The sequence below is a fragment of the Cuculus canorus genome, chromosome 13, assembly GCF_017976375.1.
Source record: "Cuculus canorus isolate bCucCan1 chromosome 13, bCucCan1.pri, whole genome shotgun sequence".
Classification (NCBI taxonomy): domain Eukaryota; kingdom Metazoa; phylum Chordata; class Aves; order Cuculiformes; family Cuculidae; genus Cuculus; species Cuculus canorus.
Window position 1 is genome coordinate 11,105,924 of NC_071413.1, and position 27,851 is coordinate 11,133,774.

General features: G+C 41.6%; 1 protein-coding gene across 4 annotated transcripts; it reads right to left on the reverse strand.

Annotated features, from left to right (window-relative positions):
- Positions 1–564: 564 nt before the first annotated feature.
- N4BP1 (NEDD4 binding protein 1) lies at positions 565–27,500 on the reverse strand. 4 transcript variants are annotated; one of them, XR_008452024.1, is made up of 10 exons: positions 27,200–27,500; positions 20,876–22,632; positions 15,420–15,550; positions 13,799–13,895; positions 12,309–12,416; positions 10,666–10,773; positions 3,528–8,762; positions 2,058–2,180; positions 1,696–1,970; positions 566–1,119 (listed from the first exon to the last, which is right to left on the reverse strand). XR_008452024.1 is itself a non-coding variant. In XM_054078724.1 (7 exons), the coding sequence occupies exons 1-7, from the start codon at positions 27,419–27,421 to the stop codon at positions 8,426–8,428; spliced, it is 2,760 nt and encodes a 919-aa protein (XP_053934699.1). In that variant the 5' UTR covers positions 27,422–27,500; the 3' UTR covers positions 2,490–8,425. The 4 variants fall into 4 exon arrangements, 1 of the variants encoding a protein (XP_053934699.1); XR_008452023.1 differs by having other exon boundaries at positions 565–1,119; positions 1,696–2,180; XM_054078724.1 differs by lacking the exons at positions 566–1,119; positions 1,696–1,970; positions 2,058–2,180 and having other exon boundaries at positions 2,490–8,762.
- Between the last annotated feature and the right edge of the window lie 351 nt (positions 27,501–27,851).

Consider the following 27,851-nt stretch of genomic DNA (forward strand, 5'->3'; position numbering starts at 1 on the left):
TACCAATGAAAGTTTGAAATGATACGATAAGCCATGCAAGTGAACTTCTACACGAAGACAGGGGAACTGTGCAAACACTTATGATGTTCATACATCATCCCAAAACATTCTGTGTTTATCTTTGGAGGCCAAGCATGCAACTGTTTACATTTAAATTGAAGCATTAACGCGTGGCTCCCTCTACTGCTACAGGAATGTCAATACTGGTATTTCATCCCAGAAATTGTTTTAAACTTTTTGACTGTCAAAATAATCATAAAAATTTAAAGAACCGAAATGCTAACAGCTTGGATTCACCTTTAACATTGGTTTTAAAAAGAGTGTGTGTGTGCATTTCTACACCAAAACACACGCAAACCAGCCTTTCATTCGTCTGCTTTTACTTTTTACTAATGGCCTCTGAATAATATTCTGCTCAGCAAAGTTTTTCTCTTAAAATTAATAATAATAAGGCTTGATACTTCAAATATTGTAGGGTCATTCAACAGCCAGAGAGAAAAATTATACATTATTTTGGATTTGAATCACAATGTTTCCAATACTTAGTCGTAAATTATAAGACAAGAAAACTTAATTTGGTATATTTCAGCAGAACTCTGATGTCTTTGGACCACAGTTTCTAATTTTTTTTATTAAAAATATGTAATATTTTAGGTTTTTTATTTACATTGAAAGTATAATCCCTGAAAGAGTTAAAAAGGTACACAAGTGAAGACTGAAAAGAGGAACCAATGTATTCAAAACCAGTTTCCTCTTAAAAAATGCTTCCTTTGAATTAGCCATTTAGAATGATATAATGCAATCTTACAGAATCTAACTAGCCATGAGGCAGACAGCAAAAATTAGTTTGTCACGCACAGCTGCAGTTTCAACAGTACAATGGAATGACATTCTAAACAGAAGTGCATACATATACACAGGTAAAAAAAGTACATATCTAAAATCCATCTGTTTTTTATTTTATCAGGTGTTTGTCCCTTTCATTTGAGCACTGCAGGATTTCCACTGTACGCATAGAATTACACACCAATGTGTCTGTACAACACTGAGCAGTCAGGGGAGCTATAGATTCTTTGAACATCCTGAGTTTCACTGCTGGAAGGCCCTGGAGTTTACAGTCTGTGATAAAAGAGAGAAAATTAACGTATCAACGACACATCTAGTTTTGTAACCAGACTCCTCCAAATACCAGAATACTCTACCGGAGTTTATACTGCCTCGAATAGGCTTTGAATCTGCAAATTAATTATTATTTTAAACTGTATTTATGAAAATAACAGGTCCGAGACATGAATTATAGCAGAGCTCCCAGCTTCCCAATAAACCAGAGCCATCTCAAAGATAAATCAGGCCCAGATCTAAAAATAGCATTGGATGCAGCTACAACAAATTCCAGCAAGAAAGGCACTCATATCAAACACAGCCTGCAAGCTTGCGAGACAGAAGGAAACACTGTCAGTGTTAGAAAGGCACTGTATGAGTCACTGTTTTTCATGGAACTTTCTCAGGCACTTTCTCTGCTGTTGCAAAAGGCAGTTCAGAAATTCTCTTCCAGACTACAAACCACCCTAATATGGCAGTGAAAGGAAAACCAGCAGCTCTAGCACTGAGTAATAGAGCTCGTTTGTCACTTTGCATGTTTTAAAACTGAAAAAAAAAAATAATAATAAAAAATTTACATTACATAATGCCTACCTTAAAAACTTAGAGAAAAAAAAATCCTTTCATGGTGTTGAATTTATCTCAGAAATCTTGTACTCGTCTTCACACCAGGAATCGGAGTCAAAGTCTCAGGGCTTTATCCTGGAGACAGACTTTCTATAAAATGTTAAAGGGAGGGAGAGGAGAATGTCACCTCACTCACTCCTAAGGGACGGTCCCCGTTATTTTCCACTCAGAACGTTGCTTCTAGCTGTGTTTTTTTCACCCACCAGATACTAAACGGCACAAAGCAGACTTTAGGAGGAGACCTTAGGGAAAGAAACACTCGTTATAACATAAGTGGATTGTCACACCAGCATCTAAGAAGCAAACGTGCACGACTAGGAGACACATACGTGAAAGAAGACAAGTTCTTCAAGCAGCGTGTTCATACACACACGAAGGCTCCAGGGAGCTTAAAGGAGCCTCTAGCTACCGTCTGACCGAGTGCCAAGAGAAAAGGCCGTTTCCCTGTAAAACTGAGAACAAACAAAGCCCCAAAATCACACTGCGGTTCTGTCTCTGCCTGATTAAGTAATCGGGTGACTTTGAAGTGATTATTCTAGGCCTGTATAAGTCCAAGCATGAACATTTGTTTTGGTATAAAAACATAATACTTAACAGTTTTTTTGAAGAGTAGCTCAGTCATTCAGGACCAGAAAAACAAATCCCTCCAAATCTCTGCCACACAGTTCTGATAAACCAGTTAATATGAACAGAAGCCTTGTTGTACACTGAGGTAAAACAGACAATCCCATCTCCTTTACTACAGCTTTTACGCAGCATTTGGCCCATTAAGTCATAGCTCTAACAGGAAACTAATTTGATTGCTTTTTAAACAATCAAAATTAAATAAATAATTAAAAAAAATGTAAATAATTTTAGCAATTATTTAAAAACACAAACACAGTCTTGACCTCTTTGATACCTCTCACTTCATATGTAAGCTGTTCAGTGCAGTGGGCTGCCTGCAGTTTGCCATCTCAGTTTAATGCTGACATTCAAACATTAATTCATTAAAACAGTTCATTAAAACAGGAACAGAAATAAGAGAATCCTCTTCTAATCCTGATGCATTCAGTGTGTGATTGACCACTCCGAACATCCACAGCCAAACCCTCTTGTTTTAAAACAAGGATAACAGCAACTGAAGTAACAAATCCATATAAGTCTCCTGACAGTTGAGTGCATGTAAAATGCATAGTAAATTCTAAATATTAATGTGATTACTCCATCAGATCAATTATCTGCCATAGCATGCTAAATCATTGAACAATTAAAACAGCTGCAGTTTCCCCTTGCCTCGAGTTCTATAGTCATATATAACGGTTGGTGTTTAATTGCCCAGGGAAGCTGTGGCTGCCCTATCCCTGGACGTGTCCAAGGCCACGTTGGATGGGTTTTGGGCAGCCTAAGCCAGTGGGAGGTTGGAACTGGATGAGCTTTAAGGTCCCTTCCAACCCAAACTCTTCTATGAGTCTATGTCAAGCTGTGTCAAGCCTTGCGGTGCAAGCAGAGCAGTGGGATTTAAGCTCAGCTCCTACAGGAGAGCTGCCCCGTACCCAGCTGAGCGCTTTGCTGTCACCATACATTCTGCCACCAAGCAGAGGTTTGCCTGGCGCTCCTCCATCTTCCCCACCATCCCCTCTCCCCTCATTGTCTCACACCCATGTGCTCTCACCCTGCCTGCTTTGGCTGCAAAACTGGGCCAGAAAACTAGCACAAGTGCTGCCCAGGCTGCCATTCCCCTTCACGCTGTGTCCGCCACCCTCCCAGCCTTCCTGCCTCCTCACGGCCCTTTTCCCTCCCTCTCTGCCACAGCTCACCTGAGCTGAAACAAGACGTACACCTTCCGAGGCATCATTTTCCACAGCAGCAGAGCTGGATGATGATGGAGCCAGCTGAGGAAAATCTTCACATCAGCCCTGTGCATCTGTTTAGGCAGGATAGACACCGTGGTGGGATGAGGAGGGATCTACCAAGGAGCTCATTGCCGCAGTGAGGCTTGGGAGCTTGGTCACCATTTCCATCTGTCATACTGAGCAGAGTTACACAGGGTGATTCTTCCCTGTGTCTCTAAAAATGCGAATGATTATGCCGGCCACCCTGTGGAACATTTTAGTTGATAAGAAAAAAGATACTCTCCTTGACAATTATGTAGTTTCTCAGGTTAAAGCCCTTTTCTTCCACATTTCCCACCCGTTCAAATCTAAGCTTTGTCTCGTTATCTGTCTATAAAAAGAATGAGAGTTATGTAGTAAAAGATGCGCTACAAATTGACCCTCTGCATGCTCATTCTCTGTGTTAAACAAAAGGTGATTCGGAATTACATTGTTAGCTTATCATTAATCAGTATTTTTTCACAGGCAAAAAGAACACATGGGCACTTTCCACATACTCAGTGCATTACCATAAGCACTCTCTTGTCCTCAGCAAACTTGTGAACAGACCTATGTAGTGCTCCTGTGTGACTGTAGAAAAATACCTGTTCAATTCTCTAACAGCCTCTTCCTAGAGATTTTTACTTACTCATATTAAGGTTTTCATGTTAACTTTTTACAGTGAAGAACAGCTTTCCCCCGTATCACATCATTTTGACAATTTCTCACATTTTTCTTTCTTCATACGATATAGCATTAGGAAATAATATTTTACAAGCAATACAACAGTATATCTCACATTTTTAAACTGATACGCTTTTTTCCTTAGGTTCAGTCAACTCTGTCTTCCAAGATGGTGGGAAAGGTGCCTGGAAAACACAAGGCACTGGTAGGAAAAAAAAGCCAAATACTACATTTTGGGGCACACTGGGAAAAAACTGTATGAGTGACACTTCATGGCATTAGCTCAGGTTCAGCAGGAATGACACGTTCAGTCTCACCATCAGTGCAGGACTTTCCAGCAGAACCATGTCACTCACTGTACGCTCCTTCTGCTAGCACAGGATGCAATGATATAATTGAACTGTGAGCTGTCTGGAATCAGGAGCAATGCAGGAAACAAAGTAGAGAGCTCTAAGATCATTGCTTAGAGCTGGATCCTGCTGGTCCCGATCTGACAAATCCAGAGCACCTGGGATATCTAAACTACACAGTTTATTACACAAGGATCGTAGCAGAACTTGACCACAGTTACACATTAGTTACCATATAGACAACTACTTGAAAGCACTCAGGTGATTATGATATTTTGTTCGTTTACTAGGGAGCCAGATTATACATATAGCCAGGATTTTTTGGGGGTTTTGTGGCTTATTGCTGGGTCTTTGGCAATTTTTTTACTATCACAGGTAAACCCAGGACTGTTCTGTTCAGGTAAAAGTAGTTGTACATACCTGGAATTATGAATATCTTATCCTAGATAACAGGAGAGTCCTGAGCAAGGTCAAAGAAATATTCCTTTATCTTTCCGTTTCAGGGGAAATACCAATAAATTGAAAGCTCTGTTAGGGATACATACCACCTCATTTTATTCTGGGGATCAGGAACACTCTGGCCACATTAGGAGTTACACTTGACCTTTTCCTCTGCTCGTTCCACTCTGAGGACTTTGTACAGTTGATAAAGGAGAAGTACAGACCAACTTTCTTGCATGAGAAAGCATATTTTCTCTGACATAAAAAAAAACCCAACAAACAAAAATCTTGTTCTGTTGGGTCCAAGAAAGCTTTCTAGGCTACTGTGTTTCATCAGTGCTATTTCTATTGAGCACTGAAAGAGGCTGTTTATGGATTTTATGAACAGCCATACTTACAGCAAGAAAGCTAATAGGGAACTAAGAACAAGTGAAAACAAAACCGAAAGATACTGATAGTTTTGTTTTAAGCGCAGCTGAGATGCCACCCGGGGTGTTCCTCCACCCCTTTCCCTCAGGGAAAATTCAGACCTTATTGGTTTTGTTTGTCATCTTCCCTGCTAACAGAGATGCACTGTTTAAAACTCAAAGCTGAAGGGACAACAGGACCCAAACAAGGAGAAAAAGAGAAAACAAAAAGCCTTTGGCCTCACTTTGTATTGTTTTATGTGAATTTTAGCTGTGACAGCTTGCTTTAATGCCCTGCTTCTGCCACCAAAATAAATGAATTTGTCAAGTCTGCCCTTTATGTGCAAAAAGGTGGCAAGATTACAGGTTTTAGATGGCTACTATTCCCACCTTGGCTTCTTGCATCATGAAAAAGTAATAGTTGATGCTACATTCCTCTTTAATTCCTTTCAAACTGGATGTTTAGCAAGAAGCGAACAGCACACCAGCACATACTAGCATTAATACAGTTCCCTAATCCACTGCCAGAGAGTAGAGTTTACATACTTCACCATGTCTCCCACACTAGATAGTAATCAACGCGGTATCTATCTTTTGCTGCCCTGCAGAGTCATGCTCCAATTTTTATCTTCTTGTGACCAACAAACAAAACTAACCCCATATTTTTTTTATCTGTACTACTGTACTGCACAGCTGGTTTCAGATTTGAGTATACCAATATACTAAGAAGACATGGAATAGATCGTATTGCTCTTGGCGCCTTGATTCTCCTGACTGCCTCTAGAAGAGCTTATTAGGAATTAAGATGCTGACCCACAGCTCCCATGTCTTACTCCAGTGTAGAACTAAGAATTATCTTATTCACCAGCACTTCCTCCTTGGGATCCTATCTCTGCTCAGGAAAAGCCCTTCACTGGTCATAGTTCACTCCTTTACTACTCATTAAAATCAACTCCAGTCGGTGACAACCAGCTTTAGGAACCTGCCTAAAGGACAGAATTTTGTGCTCACCTAGCAACTGGCAGGTAAGCACCGCTTCTTGGCAAACGTGCTGGTTAGACTGACTCTGCCCACCTGATTAATGAGTAGCCCACTCATTTATACAGAAAAAAAAAAAGATTTGTCTTTTTGTATGTAGAAACATATTCAAAACCTTTCTTTGTCCTTACTTGTATTTTTGAGATGCTCCAGTAGCTATTCCTAATACTTCTCTTTTGCTCTTGCTGCAATCATCTTCCAGTTTGCTCCCATTAAGGAAAGAGCAAGACTTTGCCTTCTGTTTCTGACTTCACTATTAGTGTGAAACGGCCATGTAAGACAACCCCCTCGTTTCTTCAGTGTATTCCAGCTCTTTTACATTTAAGCAGATATATCAGAATTCAGGAAACTCCTACTGGAGAGAAATATGCTCTTATGCTTTATGGTAAGGCTTAGTACATCCGAAGTTTAACATGGGCTCTTCAGCCACATTTTCTTTAGTTTAATTTTTACTAATGTGAACACTAAGCATCAGATACTGCTTAAGAGGAAGGTATAAAGAGACTTTGTGTACAGTCACAGACACACAGTAACCTTCACTCTAACCCTGCTCTTAAAAGTGGTCCTGTTGTTCAGCTTTCACAAATTACCTTCCTTTTTTTCCCACTTTACATTTGAGATTGATCCCAGAACAGGTTTAAAGTGGTGAAGCTGACTGTTAACTGCTGCATATTAGCTCCACACAAGACAGTATGCCATTCCCAGATAAACAGCACCACATTTTGTTAGCAGCTTATCACAACATTCAGATTTAGAACAGGCACGACAAAGTCAAACAGGTAACGGTGCAGACTGTTAAAGATACTAAAATTATTTTGAAGGAGTACTGATGGTCAGAAGATTTTCCAGTTTAGAAACCAGTAAGGTGTGACAGATCTTTTAAAGCATTACAAATACCTTCTATTGAGAAGACTTGTGAATTTACACTCCCTGATTTAAACCCTCCCTCTACTATAACTTAGTATTTTTCAGCCTGGATGAACAGGTAAATAGGTTTTATGGGTTTTCATTCCCTGGGCACTATGATTTTACCTGTATGTACAAGGCTTCTTAGCTGCCCATACTATGAGAAGGCTGCTTAGTATTCCCCAAGTTATCCATACAATATAAAATCTTATCCATAACACTCTTACAGTTACTGTTACATCTTGCATTTAATCTTTCTTTAAACGAGCACTTCAGAAGGTCAGAAGCCTTCCTGTTGATCATTACAAACCAACAGATGCATATTGCCACCTTGTGACAGGACTTCAACAATACACTGCTCCCATGCAGTGATGTTCAAAAGTGATGTCCACAGATCCTTACGAGTATAGCCCGTTTCCAAAATGATACAGGCTTAAGGAAAGCAAGTTCAGATTTACACTACATAGAAGTCTTTGTATCAGAAAATATTGGAAGGGGCTGTTTTATTTCCATGGAGATATATTTCAAAGTTCTTAAGTGAAGAGGTAGTAGTAGTGCACAGGTTTTTTAAGAGAACCTATAGTCTAGATACAGACACGAACAATATCAGAGACATGCACGACTTCTATTATAGTATGTTATTTATACATCTGGATAATATGAATGAAGCTGTAGGAGTCACTTAAGCCACTTCTGAGGAAAGGGGTTTTAAAAAAGTGCTAACACTATTTAAACTGATAACAGTTCTTTAGAACTGCTACTGCTTTAGTAAGCAATTCAAGTGAAGCAGAAGAGTTTTTTCATAGAAAATATTACTACAAATCTGTAGTAGCAGCAGGTTTTAATTAACCAAAACCTAGCAACTATTAGCAACAGAACATACATAAAATTATCTTTATTTATACAAATAAAATTAAGTTCTCAATGTTCACAAAATTAACACCACACAGCAACATTTCTTCACATTTATGTTCAAAATTAGTCAAATCAGTTGTGATGTAAAACCCCTGTATAATATTCAGTCAAGCACCATGGCAGACAGTGCATTAAGGTCTCTCATGAACGGATTGTCAGCTAGTATTTTATCAATCTTCTGTTTTTGCTCATAATCAGGAAAAATTTTTATCAGGGCATCTCTTAGCTGAACTGTTTCTGAGGCAGATCTCTGTGGTGGAATTGCTAGATGAGTCTGTATGTTTGTTTCCAGTGGAAGCCATGTCGATGAACGGTCGCTATGTACTCTGTTTTTAGGCTGTTGACTGCTACTGGTTGGTTTGGGGACTGGCATGAGGTCAGGTGTCTCAGAAGAACGTTGTCTGCTGCTCTGTAAAGCCTTTTTTGCTGACCAAAAATCTCTATGGAAAAAAATTACAATTTTGATTAAATAAAGTAAAGGAGATGCTAACTGATTCTGCACAAACACAGAACAGAAAAACTTGTATAACTCCTGGAGTCAAGTTATAAGCATTTTTTTCAAGATGAAACAAAAGCCATAGTTGTACCAGATTTCCATCTGAATCTGGCATGACTAATATTAACTAACATTTTCTAGGACTAGTTCAAATGCATCATGAGTACTGTACTTGACAGAACGCAACAACATTCAAAGCTTATTTCGTGGAAGTATCAATATGAGTACTATTGAGCTACATGGATAAAAAAATACAATGAACAAACGTACACTGACTCAGAACATGCGAAAATACTGAGAGACCAAAGGGCTTCCAGATGCTCCACAAGACTGTTCCTCATCTACTTGTGCTCATGACCGTGAGCTGCGCTCTCATTTAGATCGTGGCCTTGTTTCCCTCATATGATAGCCTTAACAGGGCAAGTTTTTCAGCAATTCAGAATCAGAACATTCTTCATTAATTATTGAGATTACATTTGAAGAGTTGTTGCTACTCTGAAACTGGTAGCACTACAATATTTAGGCCAAGTCCAATTCAGATGCTACCAGGTAACGCAGAAATGTGAACTGTAACTCATGCTACTGTCTAGATTCCTACCACCAAGGGAAATGTACATCTGCATCTAAATAACAGAGCTCCATTTTAAAAGCATTTAGGTTAGGACACCTCCCATTATTCAACATGAAAAGGCTCTCTAATTGCTCAAGATCCTTCTAATTTCTGATCTTATTCCTGGTCCTATTTATGCTTTCTGCATCATTTAACTTAAGGAGAAAAGTCCCAAGGAAGAAACAAAATAAACCCTTCACACCGGCACCTTTGTCTTAAAAAACCTCACCACACACCCTACAACCCCAAAACCTAGCTCCCGTTTTAAATTTAGAGACAGGAAACCAAGCTTGTTTAGAACCTCCTCCAAAGAATGTCTTTCCATTTCTACAGTCACCACAGTTACCTCTCAGAACACACTCCATTTTCACTTTCTTTCTCTCAGACGCAGACACTAAAACACAGTGTTTAAAATGATATCTTCTAAAGGTGTCACATTAAAGCTTGAATACTTTCTCAAAGTGTTTCTAAAAACTCTCTCAATACTTCTCACTACCTTTAGCATTTATAATTCCTAACTTGGTGAAAGAAGGGCAAAAAGCAGCTTGTTTTCTTGTGCAAAAGAGCAAACACATTCTCAAGTCTCTGCACCTAATGCAAAGCAAATTCATACTTTGAATATATGCACTTTTAAAAAGTACAATGAACACAAAGGAACAATATATGTTTATTAAAACTTAAAATTATGAACCAAACAAAAAAGCATTTAATAAAAATGCTTCCCAAAAACTGTGTTCCTAACAGTACAGTACCCTCAGGCGTTTAGATGAAATGCCTCTCCTGTGATAAAGCATATGAGTGTAGAGTGTTTCTTTTGTAGCACCTGTTGTTCCACTATGACTGAAAGATCAACAAAAGTGTGTTCAATAATATCCCTGTAATTAACATGATACCAAGCTACCCGAGTAACCAAACCACCGGCAGCTTTATGTGATGTTAACACAGTTTGGGCCATCTTCATACGAAAGCCACCACCATCAAGAGGAAATTACTGTCTTTCTTATCTTAGTTCTGAAAGAGATCTTGATTAGATGCAAATGTCACCAGCAGTTTCTGAACAGACTGAAGTAATAAGAAAAACATGTTTCTTTTAAGCTACTACATCCGACAGTGTTCTTAATTTTACTGTACCTTTACAACACAGATCTAAGCAAGCGCTCAAGTGAACCACAAAACCAGTCTATTTCATACCTGAAATCATAACTGTCTCAAACAAAAGTGAAAACAGTGCTTATACCTAGAATGGCCTTCGCTTCGAAGGAAGTCATCTAATCTAGGTCCATTTCTTCCCAAAGGATCATCAGGAACCATAAATATATCACCAGCAAAAGTGTACTGGAGCAACCTGAAAGAGAGTTCTGTCAATACCATTTACAAATAATATATTACACCCTCACTGCCCTTCACCTCTGTAGCACAGGACAAAATGCCTTAGCAGATACTTCACACCACATCATGAGTCGCCAAGGCTTAAGAAGTAACCCATTTTAGATGCAACCAGCGTTCACTGTCAAAATAATTTCATGGGAGCACACATGAACTGTTCCCATTGCACAGCAGAACACTGAGCTTTCCTCTTTTTTTTTTTTTTTTTTTTTTGACATCAAGTGTTGGATGACTGCAAAGTTTTGCAGAGACACCACGATGGAATTTTCTATGTGATTAGAGAAGATTCTCTGGTTGTTCAAATTCCCCTTCCTTGTAAGGGTCTTCAACCACTTAGCTAAAACATATATCTCACCAGGAACCCACATAACTAGCAAACATAGCGTTAGCTTTTTACTGTTTAGACAAACTATTTTTTTTCTGGAATCATTTTGGAACAGGCTGCATTGAAGAAAACCAGTTCAACTAAAATTTGTCTGTAAGGAGACAGTTTGGTGCAGTGGAATCTCCCGAGAAGTAAAACTAATAGCACAAACCCTTAAAAACCCACAGACTCAGAATGACGTACTAAGTATTCTTGCGAAAGTTCTGTAGAAGAACAGAACTTGTCTTGGGTAGAATTCACACAAGAAATAATGTAAAGAACTACATGATTAGCCAACATCAGTCGCATGATACTATGAGAACCACAAGAGTTTTCAATTATATATTTCATTAAACCTATACAGACTACAGTTACTGTAGCAGATGAACCCTCAAAAGATGTCAGGAAGATTCTGAGGGATTAGTGGAAAATTTGGGCAACAGAAGACCATAGTAAAATGACCTCATTTAACTGAAGGGGGAGGCAAACAAAGCAACAAAACCCAACCAAACAAAAAATAACTAGTTGCACAGGAAAAAAACTATAACTTGCAAAGAATCCACAAGCTGAAGCAGGGATATTTGATAGCTAAGTGAACCCATCTAAACCCAAAGGACACTCAACAACTGAAGGGAAATGGCTACAGGGATATATTGCAAGTATTCATTATTTTGTTTAGCTTCGCTGATTTGTTTTACTACAATAAAGATTGATTGATTCTGAAAGCTTAAGTGACACGGTATGTCTGCTTCGCCTATCGTGTCTCCTTGAAGAAGTAAAATGTAAACCAAGAAAGTCTGTGAGAATAGATCACACAGCACGTACTCTAACGGGATCTAACACCAAGCTTCAGAAGCTATAGAAACTGGCTGCTACACCAAGCTCCTATTTATTTGAGGAATCAACAAACATACATAAGAGAATATAGGAGTAATTGGGACATTACACTACTCAACACATGATTAGAAGGCCATGAATCAAAGCGGTGAAATAAACACAGTACTTTGTTGGGCTTTACTGGAATTGCATCACATATTAATTAAAAATAAAAAAATCCCACATGAACACAGAGAGACTACAACTGTAAGGACAGATATCCCTTTAAACTATCATAGAAGCTGAGTAATTACCTTTTTTGAATAATTTCTCTCCAGGCTAGCGATTCTGTCACAAATTCTCTGAAGTTATCATTAGTCACAATAACACCTCCAGTTTTATCAGCAAGTTGTAATAAAAACCTGTGAAATTAATTTCAAAGACCGGTAAGATAGTCTGCTTTGCTCAAAATTGTCCAAAGACCTAGAAAACTAAACATCTTGCCATCCAAGAGTAATCTATTTGCATGAAAATGAGCCATTTGATTACCAGGAAATTATTCCATCCCTCAGATTTATAAACATTTACAGGATACACTCTCAGTCTTCTCTTCTCCAGGCTGAACAGACCCAGGTCTCTCAGCCTTTCCTCATAAAAGAGATGCTCCAGTCCCCTCATCTCCGTGGTCTCCACTGAGGTCTCTCCAGTAGTACCTTGTCCGTCTTGAGCTGGGGAGCCCAGATCTGGACACGGGACTCCAGATGGGGCCTCACTAGGGCAGGGTACAGGGGGAGGAGAACCTCCCTCACCCTGCTGGCCACACTCTTGTTAACGCACCCCAGGATCCTCTTGGCCTTCTTGGCCACAACGGCATGAGATCAGAGTTGCTATATTTTAACAAGGAAGACAAATGAAACACAGTCTACTTTATACATCTTTTGTGTATCAAATTTTGCAATCAGGTACACGACTGTGCAATCTAACAACAACATGCAAGCCCATGATGCAAAAAAGCTGACAATTTTGTAGTCAGAAAAATAAAGTACAAATGATTATTGAAATCCAGCAAACTGCAGCTACCAGCAAAACAATTTCAAAGCTGCAAACTGCTCATTCATGCAGAATTAGGAAAGCTGGTTGTGGAGAAAAACTTGAGCAATATGCATTTTAAGCTGTGTCTCAAGACTGGGAAAATTTGGCAATAGCAATGTAAGCACTAGGAACCCCCCCCCCCCCCCAATTCCCAACAGAAACCTCTAAAGCTTAATGTTGTCTTGTTCACTGAAAGACAATCCTCACATCTCAAAGTTGAGCTTTGATGCTTACACATTGTTACAAATACATTCCTCCAAATACATATCTATGTCTATATGCCACAAGGGGATCCAGAAAAAAAAGCCAAACAAAATAGATCAGTGCTTGATTCATGCTAGTGCTCCCAAAACATAAAACACAGTTCAGGGATAGACTGATGAAGGTGTAAAACCATTATTAGAGGACTAATTTCTTTCTCAATGCATAGGATGACATTTGAAATGGATCAAATTTTTTTTTTTTTGTTAAATCTGCCATTATCCATAAATTTCTGAAAACAGTATATACAATATTATTAAAGAATGAAGTATAAAAATGTTTCTTAGGGCAGTAAAAAAACCTGGTGTGTAGAGCTCGGTCTCAAGTTGGATGCACAGCTTCTGTCTACACATTTGAAGAACTGCCCAATACAACCACTCACGAAACCACAAGCTATTACAACCACTAGTCAGATTTAAAAAAATACTTTAAAATTACATGTATTCCATACCTGTCATCATGAGCAGCAATTCTTTCTCCTAAGACCATCCTTGCAGGTGTTAAAGACAATATTCCAACATCCTGGAGCTGTGTTAAGAAATCCTGCTCTGTTAAAACATGAAACAACTTATTAAAAACAAAAGCTATCTATAGGTTTAACATTTAGTCTGAGATACAATTAACAGAGAAGCAAGGCTATTTTTGTACCTATTAACCTACAGAAATGACATATTGATAGCTGAAGAATTGCTAATATCATTGTACTGGGTTTGCGTGACAAGGTTTTGGTAGCAGGGGAGCCACAGAGGTGGCTTCTGTGAGAAGCTGTTGTTATGCCCAACAGAGCCCATGCCAGTCAGCTCCCAGACGGTTCTGCTGCTGGCACATAAATTCTTAGATATGTTATCCCAATAATGTATATAAGAAAGGGAAAAAAAGCTGCTGTGGAAACACCAACACAGAGAGCAGTGAGACTATGCGAGAGAAAACTCTGCAGACACCAAGGTCAGCAAAGGAGGGAGAGGAGGTGCTCCAGGCACCAGAGCAGAGATTCCCCTGCAGCCTGTGGTGAAGATCATGGTGAGGCAGGCTGTCCTCCTGCAGCCCATGGAGGTTCACAGTGGAGCTGATATCCACTTGCAGGCCAGGGAGGACCCTACACTGCAGCAGGTGAATGCCCAAAAGAGGCTGTGACACTGTGGGAAGTCCACGCTGGAGCAGGCTTCTGGCAGGACCTGTGGACCCATGGAGAGAGGAGCCCACACTGGAGCAGGTTTGCTTTGCAAATGGGGCATCCACGCTAAGGCAGTCTGCTCCGGAAGCACTGCACCCCAAGAAAAGGACTCATGCTGGAGCAGTTCATGAAGAATGCAGCCTGTGTGAAGGACTCACGTTGGAGAAGTTTGTGAAGTATTGTCTCCCATGGGAGGGACTCCACACTGGAGCAGGGCAAGAGTGTGAGGAGTCCTCCCCTGAGGAGGAAGGAGCAGCAGAGATGCATGATGAACTGACCGCAATGCCCCATTCCCTGTCCCACTGTGCTGCTGGGGAGGAGGATGTAGAGAGAATAGGGAGTAAAGCCTAGGAAGAAGGGAGGAGTGGGGGGAAGGCATTTGAAGATTTAGTTTTATTTATCATTATCCTACTCTGATTTGATTGGTGATACATTACATTAATTTTCCCCAAGTCGAGACTATTTTGTCCATAATGGGAACTGGTAAGTGATCTCTCCCTACCCTTATCTCAACTCACAAACCTTTTCTAATATTTTCTCTCCCCTGCCCAGTTGAGGAAGGGGAGTGATAGAGCAGCTTGGGCATTTGGCATCCAGTCAGGGTTAACCCACCACAACTATAAAAATAGGGAGGAGGAGGTTGAAACTAGAAATTAAAGAGCAAACAAAACACAAACCAAACAAAAAGGCCTCGACCTGCGTTACATCAATTAGTCTAAAGAGCATTTCAGTGTCTCATACTGTATATGGAACCCAATTACTCATGCTGAGCAGCCAGACTGCTCATGCTTAAGGTTTCATGAAGTGTTCCTTCTCCACTCATTCTTCACAGAAGTATCTAAAGAAATAGTTATAATTCAGTTTAATAAAGATAACATTAGGAAACTATTTACCTCACCTGTAATGGAAGGATTACGTCTTGTTCTCCACTGTGGAACGAATACAGTAATATTTCTGTGGCCACGTTTCCAAAAGTAGTCAACAGCTAACGCAATTCCTCGACAGGAGAAGAATTTCCTTAGACCATGACTGGGGGCAGAAGAATGAGAAAGGAAATTCGAGTTTTACTACTACGAATACAAAGAAAACTGAACAAAACCTTGCAAAGTGAAGCTTGAAACTACACATACAGCCTTACCAAAATAAAAGGTAGATAGATGCTATCGATAAGGAATCTTATAAAGGGAAGGAGATCTTCAGCAAAAGAAAAGACTAGAAACATCACTTTCCAGCTTTATAGCTCAGTTTCCTTTCAATTTTGTGGGCACTACGGTAGCTGAGTAATGAGAAGCAGGTTTAGCTTTAAAAAGAAGCCAGTAGTGATGGTTTCCACAATCTATTAGCTATAGATTAAAATCATCATAATCCAATATTGTGGTAGTTCCAAATACAGTCCCCAAACAGAACACTTTTGGTTCAACTGGTTCCCGATGATTACATGTGAGAAGTCTCTGATAATTTTAGATATTGGAACCTCCTCTCCCTTCCTTCCAACAATCTGAGCTAACGTTTTCAAGCAAAATAATGGAATTTCTTTGAAGAAAGATTTTTAAAACACTGTATTTTGGTGGCAGTTTTTTAATGCCCTACTCTAATGTGGGGTGTGTGTGCCCACCAGGAAATGGGTGATTTAGTATCCTGCTGACTACACCAAATTCTCCCAAATAGACTGTTGACAGCTTTAATTTAACAGCAATTCAGGGTTTATTAATAGTTTAGAGACAAATCCCAGGGTTAGGATGTGTAGTTTTTAATAGCAATTAATCATTAGTGAATTTAACAAAGCAATGCAACAGAATTTGCCATTATTTGCTATAATCGAAATAGCAACTTAAAGATTTGAGAATGGCAAGGCTCACCCAAGACTTGCTGCAGGGTTTCCTAAACCAAATAACACAGAGCCACGTACAAACACAAAGATACATAGATTTACAGACACACGCACAAACACAAAAATATATAAACACACAGAGGCTAACCTATAATCAAAACTTCCTTCTTCACAAGTTCAGTGAATTACTCACTTCCAACACATAAGCATTCCTCAATGTGCAATCTAAACCCGACTTCACCCTCACTCTTCTGCTTCATCAGCTCTCGAAGTCTTGAAAAGCCAACCCTGAGAGGCATCTCAGTTCAGGGGCAGATGTTGAGTCACACCCCACTGTGATCCTGGAGAGCTCAAAGGGTCTCACTTAGGATCACTACTTAGAGGAACAAGGTATTTGACTTCGGTTAGTATTTTTTCATTCTGGTCACAATCCATGTTAGGTAATGCTGGTATTTTCTACCAGCTGTACAATTTGAGTACTTTCTGGATCATAGCATTCTGGTACCATCCTGCTCAGGCTACAATCTAGGCAGGAGGTGTTCCAGGGGCTGTCAGGGAGTCACGGATCATTGCTGCTCACTGCCCCTCCCAGGCAGCAGGAGTTCCAGGTGTGGTCAAGGAGTGCCTCAGTGCTCCAATTCGCTGCACTTGTACAAAGCCAAGGACACAACAGGACAGCTCTCTCTTAACATGCACAGCTCACTCTGAGATCACAGAGTGTTCCGGCACGGCAGAGCTGCACCACCACATTCCACCCCATGGCTAAAGTAAATCTCTCTGTCCACAGAGTGGGGATGTGGTCACCTCTTGCCTCTGTGTCTATAAACATATAATGCTGAACTCCAACTATAATTTGAGGGAAAATTTATGTTTTGCTAACCTCTTTGCAACAGGACCTCAGCTGGTGTGCAAGACAATCCATTGGGGTGCATGAAGGAAACACGAGAACTTCAGTAATGCACATATATAGTTGATAAATAGACATATACTGGAGGGGCACACGCAAAGATTTTTTTTACTGATAGGAGTGCTCAAAGAAGTTAAGAATCTACTGCCTACTGCAGTCTCGCAGCCAGAGAGATGAGCAGATGTTTATTCACCATCTTTTAATTCATTGCTTTCAGGTGTATTTTGTTATTCTTAAAAAAAACCAAAACCCAAAGATCCAAACCTCCATAGATGAAATATGGAGATGAAAAAAATCTCTCCATATTAAAAAAAAAAAAAGAAGAGGATGTGGTGTATTTGTTATTTTCTAAATGACCCAAACAATTTGTATTTCTCTTCCACTAATTCAAGCTTGGGAAATAATTTTTAAAAGTTCAAGGTAGCTTATGACTCAGTTGTGACTTGCACTTCAATATCACTGTTTTCTAAATAACAGAGTGGAACAATGTGGAAATAAGTTTGCTTTAAAAACCTATTTACTGTAACAAAACTCTGCACTTGAATTAAAGCAGTGACAAGAGTTAATGATCATGTCAGGCTTCCCTTTAAAGTTAACAAGACTACAGAACTACAGAAGGATTAAAGTTGGAAAAGACATCTAAGATCATCCAGTCCAACCGTCAGCCCAACACCACAGTGCCCACTAAACCATGTCCCAAACTGACACATCTACACGCTTTTTTAACACCTCCAGGGATGGAGACTCCAGCACTTCCCTGGACAGGCCATTCCAATGCTTCACCATTCTTTCGGTAGATAAATTTTTCCTAACGTCTAATCTAAATCTCCGCTGGCACAGCTCAAGGCCATTCCCTCTCATCCTATTGCTTGTTACTTGGGAGAAGAGACCAACATCCACCTCTACAACCTCCTTTCAGGTAGTTGTAGAGATCAACGAGGTCTCCTCTAAGCCTCACCCTCTCCAGACCAAACAGCCTTAGTTCCTTCAGCTGCTCCTCCTAAGTATTGTTCTCCAGCCCCTGCACCAGCTCTGTTCCCCTTCTCTGGACATGCTCCAGCCCCTCAATGTCCTTCTTGTAGTGAGGGTCCCAAAACTGAACACAGGATTCAAGATGTGGCCTCACCAGCACCAAGTATAGGACTCATTTAACCTGGGGAAAACAATGTATAAGGATGACTATCGCTTTCTTCAATTAATGATCATTTGGTAGGAAAGGTTACACATTAAGAATCTTCCAACATTCCTTCTCATAAACAGAAATTGTTAACTTAAGATTTACTGTTGACACCTTGTCTCTGCTACCGAGACTTTCTGAACTAACTGCAAATATTTCTCCCTTAGTAGATGCCTGGTCCTTAAACTGCATTTGTAGCTAATCATCTTTAAAAATGCACGTTTCGGTCTTTTGTTCTGAAAAATAGTGATCTAGCAGGAACATGTGCAAATAGGCAAGAGGCCTGCCAAAAAAAGCAGGCAAAGTGAGATATATTTTTGTATGAATTAAGTTTAAAACATGAGCAGAAACATTTCTGAATGAACTACATGTTTAGGAAATTCAAGGTATCATCTGCCAGTTCACGTAAATTATCAGCAAATAGCAACGTATCATAACAGAAATCATCACGCAAGGAATGCACATAAAGGGAAGAAGTTAAGTCTGATTCCCCAAGGTGAAAGTTCTAGTAGCACTTCACAAAATTAACAATAGAATTTATTATTTCTGTTCTCAAATAAAATTCATACATATTACAGAGAAAAGGGAGTTACTTTTATCCCTGACAAAAAGTGATTTATTATCCTTGACAATTAAGGATGTTTTGCTATTCTACAAACTTTGGTGAAATGTTTAAGAGCTAAAGCAGATATTTCATAAACACAGGAGAACAATATCTAAGGGCATGCTTACTTATCTCTGTGAAACTAGAAGCACAGATCCATTCCTTCCCCATTAACACAACTGTGCATATATGCATATGCAGGTCTGTTTTTACTTCCAGAAAACTCTACCAGCTGTTAACTGTCTGAAATATTAAGGTCAATCTAGGACAGGCTTCAATATTGTTTTCTTATGGTACATAACATATCTTTTCTTTCTTGGAAAAGTTTATTTTCTTCCCCAGAAAAGCATTTAAGCCCACTCTTTAGGGAAGCATCTTACTTCTAATAGCTGTAAGTAGATCACATACAAGACATGTATCTTAACTCATCAGATTTATTTTTTCTCAGTCCAAGAGCATCCTACAGAATTCATAGGATCACTGGTAGTACTCTTGACCTACTCTTAGAAAATATCCTATTCAAGAACTACTCACAACTAGATACAAGATAATATAGCTGCAAATCCTGAAGAGCTTCATATCAATCTCCAAGATGAAAATTCATATTTTAAAACAGTTTAAGCATTTAAGAAACACTTAAATAGTCGAACCTTTTCCACTTTGTCTAGAGATATAGATGATCTTTCTCAGAATTACTATTGTTATCACTGTTGTTATAAGTACTCCATTTTTGTTCCAGCAGCACAGTTTCAGAACAAAAACTAATTTCTGTACTTGGAAGGGTTTATGCGTGTTAAGCAGAGGAAGTCTGAGTGCTAAAAAAAAAAATCTTAAATAGCAAATTCTCATGGTAAGTACTTATCATTACATTGACGAGTCAAGCAGAGGGACAGTCAGTCAGTTTGTTCTTAAAAGCTACTGCTTCCTCATCAAGAAGAAATACTGTATTTGTCATTGCTCACTTTCATATTCTAGAAGTACAAAAATGCTTTATAGCAAACACTGACAAAAGGTTTTGACATACACGCTGGCCAAAATTACTTGGTATAAACCAAACAAATCCAAGTCTATTCCTGACTAAAGAGTGGCAATCAATTCAAGGATAGTTTTGATAAGACAAAAGCACAAAATACTAATTTTAAAGACATGTAAGTTCTAACCGGTTTTTGCTCTTCCAGTTAGTTATAACAAAAAAGAGAAAATTAAAAACCAAAATTGTAACTGGCAATGCACTCCAAAGTTGCCTACAACAGAAACATTGGAGGAAAAAAAAGGAATTAGAAGATATTTGCAATAATGGAAAATCCCCGTATCACAATGACAGGGTTTTCTTGATCGTTTCAGTATTAACTGTGCCAGTTTCTGAGGGTTTGTTTACACGGTGCCCTATCAGCCAAGCTATGAAAATTATCCAACAGCCCCACAATTGTCTACTGCCATTTGGAAACATTCTTTCAGGTATCAGGAGGAATAGGTTTCCACACAGACGCAAGGTTTCCTTTCTTCAAGTCTTATGGAGAATGGAATATTTTTGTTGCATGTCTACATGTGCAAAAAGTAACACGACCCAAGCACTGATGTGTAATGTTCTCAAATGACAAATATGTCACTACTATATAAAAGCTTCCACTTTAAAACTATGAGATGCTAAGAGCCTTGCCATAACTTACCAACGCAGCCATTATCATGTGCCTTGCTGTGCACGTGGACTATGGATCACCAAAAAGCTAGCTAGAATAAGCTTTACATATGCCACAGCAAGCTTTCAGTCCCTATTTCATTTGAAAGTTCACTGAACTTTTAATAGCAAGATAGCTGAAAAGAACAATACTTACGAAATTGCAACATTGCTTCCATCAATAATGATATGTTTTAAATATGGTTTACCAGGTTCATTTTTCAACTCCAGTCTGTAGGGTTTTTTCAGAGATTCCAAAAATCTTTGGACTCCAGTAACTGAAGGATCCAGATGATGTCCATGTGGTCCCACTGTCTCTTTATCAGGATTTGAGGGATGTATTTGTGAAGATAATGCCTGGCCTGGGACAGGATTTTCAGACCTAGAAGGCTGCGAAAGGTGCTGGTTGAGAGACGTCACTTGAGAAGAAGAGCTACAGTGTCCTGACAGGTCCTCAAAACCAGGATGACTATCCTCTACAGTTGAAGGTCCTGCATATTTTTGCCGAACGGCAAATTTAGTCTTAGTTGAGGTACACTGCACATCTGAGCTCCCTCTGGCTACAAAATCAACATCTTTTAATGCTCCAACTTCTATAGTGCCAAAAGGTACACCACCATCAGTTTCTACATCACTTGAGCTTGAACTGCGATTCCTTCCAGTGCAATAAACGTCTCTCTGTTTAGAGCACATAGCTGAATTGCCACTGGAAGAAGCAGGTGTGCATACCAACATATACATTTTGTCTTCTGCATCAACTTGTGTGCTTGGTGAATCTCTTATTTTGTGATATTCATTTTTTGTCTCCTCTGAAGTATGACTGGATTTAAGTGGACTTTTTTTGCTAGAAATACCTTTGTCTTCTAGCTTTTGTGAATTATTTGCATTACCTCCTAGAGGAGGATTGATAGTTCTAGGCTTTTGAGATGACTGTTCACGTTCTTTTTGAAGTTTTAAATTTTCCTTTTCTATTTCTTCTAATAACGTTAATGGTTCCACAGACTGTCCTAGGATACCAATAACTTTCTCTACAATATTTTGGGAATATCCCATTGTTCTGAAAAAGTTAACAAGAATCTTATATTCCATTTCCTCACTAATATCATCACCTTCTTTAAGGCAACCACTTGATTCATTGCAGCTATATGAAAGCAGATCAATAACTGCATTGCTGTCTGAAGAATTACTGTGCGAAGCAGATTTCACTTCCTGATCATTTTCCAAAGAGAACTGCTTTTTATGGAGCCTTTCCTCCTCATCAGAGGATCTTCTTTTATATGACTGCCTTTCATTAGGCACCACTGCCTCCAGAGGCACAACATTTATAGGAACAAAACTTGTTTCAGGACCATCAGAAAACACAGTGTCCATTTGCTTTGTGAGCTCCGTTACAGGTGTCCCAGCATTATTTCTTGCTTCCTTACCACCTGCTCTTCCATCTCTGTTTGTAGCAATTACTTTGGAGGCTTTGTTCTCTAAAAGCTCCGTCAGGCTTTCAGAACCTGTAAGATCTATGATATCGCTCTTCACTTGACATTCAGTCTGTGCGAGAACCAGGAGTTCTCTTTTTAGCGAGCTAGGCAAAATCAGTAAATCCATTGTATATTTATCTGCATGCGCTTCCACAAATTGTCTGAATTGCTTTTTAATCTCCGATTCATTGTCACCTAATAAGCTTTCATTATTCTCAAAAAGCTTCACAAACTGCTGAACACGACTTTGAGCCATAACAACAGCTTCTGCACATCCCTTGATACTGAGCAATCCGATCTCCAGCACAGTTATATCAGCACAGGTATCCTGCATAAGGCTGTTGAGAAACAGGCTCTGTGCACCAACAAAGATGCAGTGCATGTCCTTCGGGTAGTACTCTTTTTCTTCTAGTTCAGGTTCACAGAGTCCCTTAATAAACTCCTAGAAGGAGAAAAAGACAGCAGAGTGAATATTTGTTAAAAGCTAGTATATAAGGTTAGTTTTGGTTAGGTCAGTTGACAAGTACACCAATTTAGCATAAGAAATGTGAGAAAGTGAATACTGCAAGTAAATCACATAATAGAGATAAAATGCAGATATACAAAAAGATTTTTAATTAGATCTCACAGAAGGCTAGCTTTCTTTTACATCTTATTGCTTATAAATAAGCTTACTTGAAAGTGATAGTAATAGAGTATTTAAGTTGTAGCTCAAACAGTTTAAAAAGGTAAGTCAAAAGAGATTCCCTCTCCGCCCCTTCCCGTTGTTTGGTCAAAGAGAACATATGCTTCACAAATGCCTTGCACTAGAGAATCCTACCTAGTCCCTAGAACCAAACTTCTAAAAACAGCTTCAAAAGAAGATTTCTAAAAGCTCATCACAGCAGCGGCCATCCTGTATTTTTAAATTATGTGTTACTTATTCTATATCTACTACTCATGAATCAAGGACACTGATTTTGTGGTACAACACAACATAACTAGTAACCACAGTAGTATCCATCAAAAGACATCCTGTAAGAACAACATGCTAAAAAGCAAACAACAAAACCACCATCTAGACTCTGATATATTTGGTTAATAAGAGAATCTAACATTTGTATTTTTAAACTGTCAGAGCACCTACTTACAACAGGTATATAACACCAAACAAAACGATACACAAAGAGCTCAACAATAAGCCAGCTTTCCATGTGAGGCTTTGAAACTCAGTATTTTGAAAAGGCAGATGATACTGACAAATGGCTCCAGATAGTCCAGTTTTTTTAATAGATCTAAAAAAAACCCCAAATCCCCTTGCTATTTCTGCCACCTGGAAGTTACTATATGTAAATTCACTATATTACCTTGTTTTAAATGTGTCAGGGTTCAGAACTCTGTCAATACAGTATACTATTTCTTCTTTCAGCCAGCATTATTTTTTCCCAAACTGCCTTTTTCTGTGCTTAAAATTCTGTAATGTAGTGAAAATAGCTTCTAAGCAGCAGTCAGCTTACACAGACTCCCAAGTATACCAAATTTTATTATCTATCTTTACTCTCAGACATAAACTTCCTTTTTAAATGGAATTGGAAACCAAAACACAGTAATGAATAACGTAACACCACTTCCTATCACCTCTTTAGTTACATCAACACAAGTATCAAGGCAGTCTGTTTTAAGACCATATTAGCACAAACGGCTTGTGAAACAAAATCCATAGGATTACTTTTCATATTACTGCTTTTGCAGAGCAACGGGACAATAACACAATTAGAAAAAATGATACTAAAGATATGGGAACATTTTTTTACATTTAGTAAGTAGCACTGAAGAATGCACAGCTTGCACATGACTGATGAATCAAACCACAAATTGCTATCACCACCAAATCTTTTAAAGGGAGACAATAAAGATGTGCAATTGTTCATACTTCCTTATTAATAATCCCCCTGAAAGGGTCTGAGAACTGCTCTACATGTCAAGCCTCCCATGCCATTTAAAGTATTTGGAGTAGGAACATTCTGTATGTTATTAGGAAAATCAGCATTACAAAATAGAAATCTTAAGCTGTTTGTCTCAGGCTTTAACTTTCTATACACAAGAAAGTTGTACTGATGCCTGGAGAAGACGAATAGCTGTTTATGGTACCAGTAGCAGTTTCTGGAGTCTCTGGGCCCAAATACACATGCAAATTGGTTTAGTGTCAATTTCAGAGTCAAATAATTAAAAAATCTCAGCATCCATATTTTCCTTAGAAGTCTTATGCGTTACACAGTTACGGTATCAAGTTTTTGGAAGCAGACTGCCAAGCCTGTGAATGAAGTCAGAAAATACATGCTAAGGTTCCCTGCTGATACGTACGTGTATTTAAACAAACACACACAAACACTTGCATATTGAGATTTCGGGTTTGAAAGCTACCTTCAACCTCGCCAGCGCTCACACCACCCACTACCAGTCAAGCAGCTACACTTGCCAGGTCCAGGATGAGTAATTTCATCGTCACTGCTGATCCCCTCAAAGGTTTGCTGTACAAGATACTAAACAAAACAATTCTGCGAAGATCCTTGACAGCAATCAGAGACACAAACAGCCCAGATGACTCCCTCTCGGTGTCTTTTAATGTGCTTAGTGGTCGGTTAAAAAGAAAGCTCTCTGCTCCAGCAGACCACAGCAGGCTGGATGTGCAAACTTCGACATTAAGGAAATATTAGTGCCATTGAGCTGTCAGTGACAGCTTTGCTAATAAGCTCCTGAATGCCACAGAGTGAGCCAAGTCTGTAAAGCAACTGTGAAACAGGGCAACATCCAATCAACTCGGAGGAATTTCTTGACTTTGGGAAGAAGAATCATAGAATAGTTTGGGTTGGAAGGGACCTTAAAGATCACCTAGCTCCAACCACCCTGCCACGGGCAGAGACTTGTCCCACTGGATCAGGCTGCCCCAAGGCCCATCCAACCTGGCCTTGAACACCTCCAGGGATGGAGCAGCCACAACCTCCCTGAGCAACCTGTGCCAGGGCCTCAGCACTCTCATGGTAAAGAAATTCTTCCTTATGTCTAGCTTAAATCTGCCCCTCCTCAGTTTATACCCGCTCCCCCTAGTTGCATCACTACAAGCTTTTGTGAACAGTCCCTCCCCTCACTACAAGTTTTTGTGAACAGTCCCTCCCCAGCTTTCTTGTAGCCCTTTCAGGTACTGGAAGGTCGCTGTAAGATCTCCTTGGAGCCTTCTCCAGGCTGAACAACCCCAACTCTCTCAGCCTGTCCTCATATGGGAGCTGCTACAGCCCCCGGATCATCTTCGTAGCCTCCTCCGGACCTGTTCCAACAGCTCCAAATCCTTCTTATGTTGAGGACTCCAGAACTGGACACAATACTCCAGATGAGGTCTCACAAGAGAGGACAGAGGGGCAGAATCATTTCCCTCGACCTGCTGGCCGCGCTTCTTTTGATGCGGCCCAGGACACGGTTGGTTTCTGGGCTGTGAGAGCACACTGGGCTCATGTCGAGCTTCTCATCGATCAGCACCCCAAGTCCTTCTCTGCAGGGCTGCTCTCCATCACATCATCCACCACCGTGTACTGAACCCGCGGACTGCCCTGTCCCAGGTGCAGGACCTTGCACTTGGCCCTGTTGAACCTCACGAGGTTTGCACAGCCCCACTTCTCCACCCTGTCCAGGTCCCTCTGGATGACATCCCATCCTTCCACTGTCCTAACTGCACTCCAAAGATAAGCTTAGCCTGTCCTTGCTGAAGCCCCCACAGATGCGGGGGGGGGGGGGGCTCTGCGATACCAACGAACCTGCACTTCTCAGCCGAGCTGTTTCCCTTTACTCTCTAGGCTTATGTCAACACCACCGGAGACAACTTGGCACCTGGAACGCACCTATCAGCCGAGGTTTCTGTTTCCTCCTGACCCAACTTTTCCTCCACCTCTTCCCCCTCCCACCCGCACGGAACAGCCCCCCCATCCCCCCCCCGCCGGCAAACCCGCCCCCTAAGCCGTGACCCGGGGCGGGAGGGGCTTGTCAGCCCGTAAACACGGTCCCTCCCCGTTCCAAGAACGTCCCCCGTACCCGGTCCAAGAGGGGTTTGTTCGACGGCAAAACCGCCCCCCCACCCCAAACCCAGTCCCCTAAGCCGTGTCCCGGGACGGGCTTATCAGCCCATAAAACCGCTCTCCCCCTCCTCGCTCCAAGAACGCCCCCCCCGCCATGCTTGGTCCGAGAGGGGTTTGTCCGCCTGCAGACCCATGTTCCCCCCCCGCCAGTAAACCCCGTCCCCCGAGCCAAGCCGTGCAGGAGAGGCTTGTCAGCCCAAAAACTCGCCCCCCCCTTGCTGCACCCGGTCCGAGAGGGGTTTGTCCGCCGTCCCCGCCCCACCGTGTACGGTCCAATAGAGCCGCCCCCCCCACGCCCAAGGCCGAGAAGGGGGCCCCCCCAGCGCCAAACCCAACCCCCAAAGCCGTGCTCTGGCCTGTCAGCCCATAACCCCGCTCCCCCCTTGCTCCAAGAGCCCCCTCCTCTCCCCGCTGTACCCGGTCTAAGAGGGGTTTGTCCGCAGTCCAAGAGCCCTCCCCAAGGTCGAGGGGTCGCCCCCACGGGCAAACCAGCCCCCCTAAGCAGTGCCCTGGCCTGTCACCCCGCAAACCCGCCCCCCTCCGCTGCACCCGGTCCGAGAAGGGTTTGTTCGCCTGCAGACCCATGTTCCCTCCCCGCCAGTAAACCTTGTCCCCCAAGCCGTGCCCCGGGGCAGGAGGGGCTTGTCAGCCCAAAAGCTTGCCCCCCCTTGCTGCACCCGGTCCAAGAGGGGTTTGTCCCCCACAGGCCGAGAGGCCCCCCGCCGACCCTGCCCCCCAAGCCGTGTCCCGGGACTGGGAGGGGCTTGCCAGCCCGTAAACCTGGTCCCGCGGTTCCAAAAGCACCCTCCCCGCACGGTCCAATAGCCCCCCCGCCCCCCGAGGCCGAGAGGGGCCCTCCCACCGAGACCCTCGAGCCTTGCCCCGGCCTGTCCCCCGTGGCACCTTGGCGCTGCGCACGGCGCTGCCGCCGCCCTCCAGCTGCACCCAGACCCTGGCTGCGGGCGGCGGTCCCGGCGGCCCCGGCAGGTCGAGCCGCACGGCGAACAAGCCCTCGATGCGGCCGCGGTTTCCTTGGAGGAGGCGGCTCTTTTCGGCGGGGACAGTGAACTCGTCCACGCCGCCGCGCCCCGGCTCGGAGCCCCGCGCTGCCCGGCGAGCCGCCATCAGCGCCCACCGCCCATCCCGCAGCCACAACACGGGGAATCCCCGCGCGCCGCCGCGTCATCGGCCGGGGACCGCGACACCGCCCGGCGGGCGGGGCAGCCTGCAGGGGGCGGGGCCGGGACCGGCTCGGAAGGGGGCGGTGCGGAGCGGCACTATGGAGAGGGTTGGGCGTGCGGGAGCCGGCGGTGTGCTGTCACAGCCCAGAAACCAACCGTGTCCTGGGCTGCATCCAAAGCAGCGCGGCCAGCAGGGTGAGGGAGGGGATCCTGCCCTTCTATCCTCTCTTGTGAGACCTCATCTGGAGTATCGTGTCCAGTTCTGGAATCCTCAACATAAGAAGGATATGGAGCTGTTGGAGCGGGTCCAGAGGAGGCTACAAAGATCACAGAATCACAGAATCACAAGGTTGGAAAGGACCCATTGGATCATC

Excerpts from the sequence above, each read along its gene's own strand:
- N4BP1 (XM_054078724.1), bottom strand. The coding sequence starts at position 27,421 with ATGGCGGCTCGCCGGGCAGCGCGGGGCTCCGAGCCGGGGCGCGGCGGC. Across the intron at positions 13,896-15,419 it reads ACGTAATCCTTCCATTACAG|AGCAGGATTTCTTAACACAG; the intron begins GTGAGGTAAATA and ends ATGTTTTAACAG. Across the intron at positions 10,774-12,308 it reads AGAGAAATTATTCAAAAAAG|GTTGCTCCAGTACACTTTTG; the intron begins GTAATTACTCAG and ends ACTCTCTTTCAG.